Raw genomic sequence first — 8,885 nt, 5'->3', positions numbered from 1 at the left:
GCCATATGGCCCCAACACCTCTCCTGAGGACCCTCAATAAAGCCTCCTGAATCTGCCTGCCCTCTTGCCTCTTTTTTTGTGTCTTGCTTTGTGATTTCCATCCTCATCTTTCTGAGGGTCCTTCCCTGCCAACCTGACTTTCCCTTCAGGCTTCAGGACCTTTGATTATGGAGCATAACTGAATTAGTGTGTGGCTAGACTCATGGGGCTGAGAGGAAACTGCTGGGAAGAGTCTTGGGTATCCTGTTAACTACAACTAGTCCCACATCACTCCTTGGTAAAGGCCCATCAGCTTGGGATGGACACTGTGGCCACATGGCACTGTTGCCATCCCCTGGTTGGAGGGCACACAGCTCCACAGCAGGATTTAATGCTGCATTTCAGTCCTGGGACAGGCACCATCATGCAGGGCAGGGCTCTGTGCAGGAGCTCTGTTGGGTTCAACTTTAACCCCTACGGCATTTCCAGTCTTTATTGTCACCTCCCTCCCTTTTTGGCTAGAGAAGCCTGCATCCTTTTCCCAGCCTTATAAAATCTCTGCCTTACAGAAAAGCAAGAGTGTGAGAGGAGGAATTAGTGGGAGGTTTCACTGTCTACCAGGACCTTCTAAGGGGGAGACTTCCTCTCTCTGAACAGAGCCTCCAGACCCTTTGTCTGAATAATAATGATCCCTCACATTGCTTGAACTCCAGCATTTTCATACCCCTCCTCTCTACTGTTCCAAAGAACTCACTCTTCGTTCTTCCTCTTCCTTTCCACCCTTAGGAGAACTGGTGAGCTGGAGAGGCAACCCCTCAGCCACTGACTACAGTGAGCCTGGGTTATGGAGCAGGTAGCAGAAGCCCACAGACATGGCAGGACTGAGTGTGGCAGCAGCCACCAGAGCCCCTGCCACCAATGTAGTTTCTTCCTAGTTTCCTCTTTTGTCCAGGTAATAACACCCTCAGTCCCACAGGCTCTGGGGAGTCCTCTCATCATGTCCCTCCCTCAGGAACGCTTGTGTTTTCCAGACCCTAGTGGGCTTATCAATGCGGAGGGGTGGCTCAGATCATTGCCCCAACTGAGGGGAGGCAGGGTGATGTTGAAAAGCAGTCAGACTTGGACCTGGAAGTCCCCGCGGGTCCTGCTGTGCAGTCAGGCATCTGCTCCCTGGGGGAAGAGCCCTGAACTAGAAGTCAGAACACCAGAAGTCAGACCCAATCACATACCACCCCTGAGCTTCGATTCCCTCTTTTGTAAACTGGGGCTAGTGATCCCTGCCTTATCTGTGTCACACGGATGTTTGGAGGATTCGTTGAGAACCCCCTGAAAATGCTTGTGGTGTTATGGAAAAGCACTGGGGCAGTCAATTAGGACCCTCCTTTCCTTCCTGTCTCCCCCCCCATGGATTCCAGAGTTAGGTCCAGAAACCAAGGGACAGCGTTCTAGGTGGGGTCTATTGCAGATGATTCTCCTAACACTCCATGCTTCATCCATTTCGCCAATAAAAAACCTGGACCTCCTCTGAGAGGGAGAAGCCTCAGTGAGGCTACCCACTTAATTGGTGACTTGAACAAGGGCTCTTGACCCCAATCCATGCTAAGTGGAGGCTCACCTAAGCTGTGGCTTAAAGCCTCAGGCCTCAGAAAAGCTCCAAACTTTTCTGGGCCCCAAAGGAGCCTGGGAGTCCTGCCTAGTCACAGGCTCCTAACTGTCTCTTTGGGGGATAGTAGCAGTAACAATAGCTAAATGCTTAGAGAGAGCCTTGTCTGAGCAGTCAGCATGTGTTGTATAAGCCTTATAATCCTGTGTAATAGGTAGTATAATCCCCATTTTACAGATGAAGAGACTAAGGTGGAGAGGTTATGTAACTTTTCCAAAAGTCACACTAGGATTAGAGACCCAGAGTTGAACCCAGACAAACTGGCCTCAGAGCCCAGCAGGCCATCTCCCCACTCCATTTTGGGAAGCAGACAATGGGCAAAGGGAGATCTGGTCTCTACCATCAGCTGAGCTGTTCTCTCTCTGGGGGGGTCTGTGGCTGCTGGAAAGAGCAAGATGGCTTCAGAAACTGGCAGTGTGACCCTGAACAGGGCATTATCTGTCTCTAAGTATCAGTGTCCTCACCTGTACAACAAGGGAGTTGGGGAAGCTAATATTTGTAACAACTTTTGTTTTCCCAGACCTGGGGGTCAGACTCTGCTCCCCACACTGACAACAAAGGTGTGGGGGCTGCAGAGGCCCATTCCAGGCAGACTGGTGGCTTGCAGAACCCTGTGGGACCTGTACCATGCCTGGAACTTGCTCTTTGGCTGCACTCAGCCAAAGGCCAAAGCGGGTAGAGGAAGACAATTCCTTACCAATTTAGCCAAGATCCAGATGGGGTTAATTAAAGGACAACTCTCATCTGCCACCCCCACACACCTGCTCATCCCCTGCCCTCCCACTTAGCCCCCATCCCACACCCGCACAAATTCTTCCTGGAGCCCACCTACCCTTTTAACACCTGAGTCCTCAGTGAGGCAGGGGCTCAGAACCTGAGATGCTGATCCATCACCAGTTTAGAGTTGGGATGTCTGGATAGACTGCTCACTCTGGGAAGCCTCTCTGATGAGAGCATTAAGTGACTGAACCTTGGTGTCTCCAGGCTCTGACCACCTGCTCCTTACTTTCTGTCGGGGAAGTGCTAAGAAAACACCCCCCACCAGTAAGACAAACACTGGCAGTGACAGCAAGAACCCACCACATTAGACTTTCCAGCCATTCTCAGTCAGGCACCCCAAAACCAGGATCCTACAGAAAACTTGCCCATTCTAATCCATGTGCCCTGGAGTTCCAGGCCTCATCACCTCCTGGGCTCAAGTAGTGGGAGAAAAAGGCCTGAAGAATACCAATTCCAACAGTAGCCACCAGGCGCTTCATGGCTGCAGGTGGCTCCTGGCCCAGAGCCTTTAGCCAGCACCCCTCCTTGGCAGCCTACCCAGAGTTAGGAAGACCCACAAGTGCCCAGAGCCTCCAAGCCACCTAGGAAGCACATCAGCTTGGCTAATACACAATCAGCATCTTTGCCACTTTTTCAGAGTGGATTTCAGCCTCCACTCCCCCTGAGTTGGGGGCCTTGTACAGTACACAACCCTGTATTAGCCCCTTTACTCTTGTAAGAGTAAGGTGCCAATTCCCAAGTGATTTAGGGATAGCCAGGATGGCAGCAGTTGTGAGGGTGGATGTAGGCTGGGATGACATGGAATGGGAAGGCTGGGAGAGTGGTCATTGTGGTGGAAGGGGAAGGGGGCTCATGAACTTACTGTATGCCACAAATTAATGGGGAACAAATGAATGAGAAAAGGAGGAGAGAGACAGGAGGGAGAGAAAGGGTGGAGGCAGGAGGAGAGACTAAACGGAAGAGACCCAGAAAGGGGGGAGGGGCAACCCACTGCAGTTGTGGGGAAGACGCCCCGCGCTGGCCCAGAGGCCTGGGAGCCCTGGAAAGGCAGACAGGGAAAGAGATCGGGTCTCCAGGGAAGAGCAGAGAGTGGGAGAGGAGTTGGAGGGAGAAGGCTTGGGGAGGAGGGGTGCGGAGATAAAGGGAGCCACGGCTGCCCGGCCCGGGAGCGCAGCGACAGGAGAGAGGGAGGGAAGCGGAAATTTAAAAGTGAAGATGCAGATAACGCAGCCTGGAGACGGGAACCCGGGTGGGGGTGGGAGGAAGAAGGGGGAGGAGAGTGAAGCGGTGAAGGGGGCGGGAATGGTCGGGTAGCAGGAACTGTGGCCCTGAAGGTCCGAGGTGGGGCCGCGTACTCCACCCCACCAATGTTTGCTAAGACTCAGGGAGGCGGAAAAGAAACGCGCTCCTGACCCCTGTCAGAGCGCGAGGCCCAGGCCCATCCCCCGCGCGTCTCCCGGCTGCGGGGCGCGGGGGGCTGCCGGGTGCGCTTGGCTGCAGCACGGCGTGTTGGAGACTTTATTGCGATGGGGCGATAAGAGGGGCGGGGGCGGGGTCCCGGGGCCGAGGCGACAGCGCTTTAATTAAAACGGAAATTGCGGCCCCTGCCCGCGCCGGGGGCCGCAGGGTTCCAAGCTGCCTGGTAGCTGGGAGCGTGGCTCCAGGACCCCCTCCATCCCCGCTTCACCCGGCCAGCCCCCTCCCTCCAGGCCCTGCCGGACCTGGCGCTGTCTTCATCTCCCAAGTACCCGCGGTCGCATCGGGCGGGGATCAGTACCCCAGAGCGCAAAGCCTGACGCGTCCCCCCTCTTTCACCCCCCCCCCCAACCTCCCACCACCCAGCCTCGGGCGGCGATGAGACAGAGCGGCGCCTCCCAGCCCCTGCTGATCAACATGTACCTGCCAGGTACCAGGGACCAGCTGGGGGCTGGAGGCACCGGGACCCGGGGCTGGAAGTCTAACCTGGGGCGTGGGAAAGGGATTGTTGGGGTCCAAGGGAAGGGGTGCAGTCCAGAGATTCGGACTGAGCCATCTAGGGCATTGGAGGACGGCAAAGACAGATGGAGAGCTGTGGGGCTTTCATGTGAGGTCTAGAAGGCTCGAAGTGAGCAGATTGGGAGACTGGGAGGCCGAGGGCGCCAGTTCCGGGGCTGAAAGAGCCTGAGGGGGAACAGCGGTCTTCGATGTGGCGGGGACTCGGTGCGCGTGCAGCGCTGGGAGGTTGTAGTCGGCCGGGCGCCGCCCCTGCACCCTCGTGGCTCCTCACCTCCGTGCTCCCAGTGTTCCCACCGGCCCAGCCTTCCAGGCGCCCTCCTCTTCTCTCCGATGGGCTCCCCGCGCTCCGGCTCGACAGACGCAGCCCCGGCTCGGCTTTATAAGGCTCCCGCCGGCCCGTTCGGAAAGCGGATTTCCTTTTTCCTGGACGCGTTTCCTGACTTGGGCGTTATGGAGGGGCTCAGCGCGGCGCGCGCCCGCCCGGGCCAGGCTCCGGGAGGAGGAGCCGGGCAGCTCGGGCCCCCAGCCTCACGCCCCTTCTGGAGCCTTGGCCCCAGGGCCCTTTGGGTCAAGCCCGCAACCTCCGCCTCGGTCCCTCTGACTGTTTTCTTCTGCTGCCACAGATCCGGTCGGAGACGGTCTCTTCAAGGAGGGGAAGAGCCCGGGGTGGGGGCCGCTGAGCCCTGCGGTACAAAAAGGTGAGCTGGCTGGTGGACTGGGTAGGCGGGGGCGAAGACAGAGGACGGGAGCCAGGGCATCCACCCAAGGACAGGCGGCACCGCTACCAGAACAGAGGGTGGAAGGGATGTGCACTGCAGGGCTTTAGGAATCGGAGGGTCCGGGCATAATTGTGGGAAGGATGGGGGGGCGGGGGGACGCATTCACTTGGCCTGAGCTCCTGCATCTTCCAAGTCTCAGGGCTGAGGGAGAGGATCATGGCCCCCACTCACTCTTTTGGGGACAGGACTGAGGCACTTGGCATCCTTTCCTTGCTAGCAACAGGAGCACAAGGCCCTGGCACCACTGGGCAAAGAGACCAGAAGATTTACTCCCTGACCACTAGCACCACTGGCACCTACCTGACTCACTGACCCACAGTGGCCAGGCTTTTCCTGCCAAGTCCCCTGGGTCATTGCTGTGGATTCTTATGTTCAAGGCCAGCTCTCCATGGGTGGCTGCATTACCTTCTGCTTTGCCTCTCTGGTGGGGCTTGACTGGCTTTGCAGGCAAAGCCTCCCTACAGCTCCCCATCCAGTCGGCACCCTAACTTTCATGGTTGCAGTTAATCATAAAAACAAGGCCGGCAACAGTTTTATTCAAAAGGAAACAGGACTTCCATCAGGAACGCGTTTCCAGGCCTCCGATGGCACTCTGCATCTGTACCAGCTGCACATTTTTACCCAAACCCTCCTTTGCTTCTGACCTAAAACCCAACGCTCCCTACCTGGAGCCAGGCAGCTCCTCTCTGGGCTCTTGTGGAGGGATTGGGGTTGAAATCATGGGGGGCAGCATCTGAGTTCTGAGCGAGTCATTGAAAAAGAAAAAGAGGTTCCCCAGGCTCCATTGGATGAAATCAGACTTTGAGGAAAATCCATTTTATTCTAAAAGGGCGTGGGGGTGGGTGTATATCAAGATTTGTCTCTGCTTGGCTGATTGAGGCTCCAATACAGGGGAGTGGGAGTTCTGGGGCATTTGACTCTCCTCACACGAATATCTGGGGAAACCTCCTTGTCACTTCCAACAACCCCAGAACAGGGAGAGGGCAGAAGAGCCTGGAGGTTGAACCAAAGATGGGAGAAGGCAGGGAGCTAAGTTGCCCGTTTCCCAGTCTCAGCCCCTCTCCTCAGAGCTGTGCATCTCCCGGGAAGTATAGCAACTCTGCAGGCCAGGAATCCCGCCTGTTCCGAAAAAGAAGCCCAACCAATTCAGCACCAGACCCTGGGAGGAGGGGGGGGGGAGGAGTGGAGGGGTATAAGAGGGTAGAGAGCCTTCAGAAGCTGCCCTTCCTCTTATGCCTGGGGGTCCCTGTCCCCATTCCTGTCTGAGTTGTGTGGCAAAGAAACCAGCCGCCATCTCATCCCCAGCTTAGGCGGCCAGCGGACTGACGGTATGCCTTTAGGGGCTGGGCGTTGTCCAGTGGCCAGGGTGGTTTCCTTTCTCTGGCTCTTGGAATGTGGTCCAGCTGGGATGTGGCAGTTTAAACACCTGGGCAGGCTACCCCCGAGGTTGTGCCGGCTCTGCTCCAATTAGGACTCAGGCCCAAGTGGCCGCAGGGGGTGATATCCTGTCCTTGCTCACCGTAGGGAGCCCAGTGTCTTGCTGCAAGGCTGCCTCCTTGCAGAGGAGGTGATGCTTCGCCTTTGCTCCCAGTTCTCACAAAGCCAGGGCTGGCAGGCCTTGGTCCTCCTAAGTGGAGGCTGTGCTTCTATTGTGGAAAAGCGTGGTCACGACTAGGACAGCGTTGCTGATCAGCCCCTCCAGCTGGGTCGGTCTCCCGTCTCCTCTCACCCCTTTCCCCACCTCCAGCCCCTCATCCCGCCCGTGACTGACGACCTCCTCCCTACAGGCAGTGGGCAGATCCAGCTGTGGCAGTTTTTGCTGGAGCTGCTGGCGGACCGTGCCAACGCAGGCTGCATCGCGTGGGAGGGTGGCCACGGCGAGTTCAAGCTCACGGACCCCGACGAGGTGGCGCGGCGCTGGGGCGAGCGCAAGAGCAAGCCCAACATGAACTACGACAAGCTGAGCCGCGCGCTGCGCTACTACTACGACAAAAACATCATGAGCAAGGTGCACGGCAAGCGCTACGCTTACCGCTTCGATTTCCAGGGCTTAGCGCAGGCCTGCCAGCCGCCCCCGACGCACGCCCAGGCCGCCGCCGCCGCCGCTGCAGCGGCTGCCGCAGCCCAGGACGGCGCACTCTACAAGCTGCCGGCCGGCCTGGCCCCGCTGCCCTTCCCCGGCCTCTCCAAACTCAACCTCATGGCCGCCTCTGCCGGCGTCGCGCCCACCGGCTTCTCCTACTGGCCGGGCCCGGGCCCCGCCGCCACCGCCACCGCTGCGCTCTACCCCAGCCCGGGTTTGCAGCCCCCGCCCGGGCCCTTCGGCGCGGTAGCCGCCGCCTCGCACTTGGGGGGCCATTACCACTAGACCGGCGGCGGGGTGGCGCGAGGCCTCTCCCAGAAGCCCAGGCCCGCGCTCAGTCCCATCTACGTCCTGGGGAGGAGTCCCCACGCCTCCCCACCGTTCCTTTGACTTCAGATTTGACTCCATTCGCCGCACCCAGCCCTGGGGGAAAGGATCTGAAACCGTCTCAATCTTCCTTTAACGGCTGATTCCCCTCACCCACCTCCCAACCCCTAGGGGAGGGTGACTGTGTCCCCCCACTTCCTCTAACTTCCATCTTCTTCTAGACCTCAGATCCCTGACGGGAGGTTTTCGGCTTTCCCTGTTGTTTCCTCTCATCCACCTGTGCTTAGGCCTGGCTCCGGCAAGCCCCCTCCATTAAGACCCCTCTCTTTTGAATTCCAAATCTTTTTTTCATATTTTCTCTTCCCCATGGAGCTGCCCGACCCCAGTAGGGTGGAGGCCTCTCACAGTCCACCTTCTCCTCCTGGGCACTTCAGCAGGCTTGGTCAGGGCCACTGCCCCCATGACTTCCCTACGCGCTTTGGGGCCCCTCCCTCCCACCTCTATTCTCTCGGCTGGACAGGCCTGGTGTGTTTCTATTCCCTTCCAGACCCATTAAAGCTCCCAAGTTCTCTGCTGCCTCCTCTCTCAATTCCTTGCTTCACCAGAACCTTGTTTCAGGGAGGAAAGAAGTGAGATGCCCAGCGTAGGCCTGAGCAGAAAGGCCTGCCAAAGAAGAGCTGGAGAGAGCCAGGGCAAAGAGGCTGGGGTGCTTGCTACTGGAGGGGAGGGAGGAGCCCATGGTGATGGGCCCAGCCAAGAGGGAGGCGCCATGTTCCAGATACACCCCCCCCCCCCACACACACACTCACCTTGCAGCCGACCTCAGTCTGCCTCACCCTGCCTTCCACCCACACCTTCACCCTACTTTATGCCAATCTCATCCCAACACACATGGTCATCTCACCGTTTCCCATTTCACCCATCCTTCACCTGCCCCTCATCTCATCCTAACCTCCATCCTACTTCGTCTCATCTCCACACAACACAAACTCAACCTTTCCTCAGTCTCCCATTTCATCCACTTCTAACTCTCACTCACAAGCCGCCGCCCTGCCCAACCATCTCCATCGTTCTCTCTGGATCTGCCGCCTCATTTTCAGGAGGGACCCCTCCGCCTTCCTCGCCTGGTCACTTCCAGCCAGGGCTTGTTGTGTACCCGCCTTCTCGCGAGTGGCGCGCGCCCTCTGCTGGTTGGAGGAGGGTAAGTCCGGGCTAGGTTTTGCAGCTAAACCTTGGAAGGCTATGCTGGGGCGAGGTGTGTTGGAGCCTCAGGTGTGTC

The 8,885-nt window shown here is 57.9% G+C and overlaps 1 protein-coding gene across 1 annotated transcript; it reads left to right on the top strand.

Annotated features, from left to right (window-relative positions):
- Positions 1–4,000: 4,000 nt before the first annotated feature.
- Positions 4,001–8,638, top strand: FEV (FEV transcription factor, ETS family member). The gene is made up of 3 exons (XM_059703190.1): positions 4,001–4,328; positions 5,041–5,115; positions 6,984–8,638. The coding sequence occupies exons 1-3, from the start codon at positions 4,277–4,279 to the stop codon at positions 7,562–7,564; spliced, it is 708 nt and encodes a 235-aa protein (XP_059559173.1). The 5' UTR covers positions 4,001–4,276; the 3' UTR covers positions 7,565–8,638.
- The last annotated feature ends 247 nt before the right edge of the window (positions 8,639–8,885 follow it).

The sequence above is a fragment of the Myotis daubentonii genome, chromosome 7 (assembly GCF_963259705.1).
Source record: "Myotis daubentonii chromosome 7, mMyoDau2.1, whole genome shotgun sequence".
NCBI lineage: Eukaryota > Metazoa > Chordata > Mammalia > Chiroptera > Vespertilionidae > Myotis > Myotis daubentonii.
Note: the sequence above shows the minus strand (reverse complement) of the source record. Positions and strands in the feature narration are given on the sequence as shown.

Coding starts and splice junctions, on each gene's coding strand:
- FEV (XM_059703190.1), top strand. CDS start 4,277: ATGAGACAGAGCGGCGCCTCCCAGCCCCTGCTGATCAACATGTACCTG. Junction 4,329..5,040: donor GATCAACATGTACCTGCCAG/GTACCAGGGACC, acceptor CTGCTGCCACAG/ATCCGGTCGGAGACGGTCTC. Junction 5,116..6,983: donor GAGCCCTGCGGTACAAAAAG/GTGAGCTGGCTG, acceptor TCCTCCCTACAG/GCAGTGGGCAGATCCAGCTG.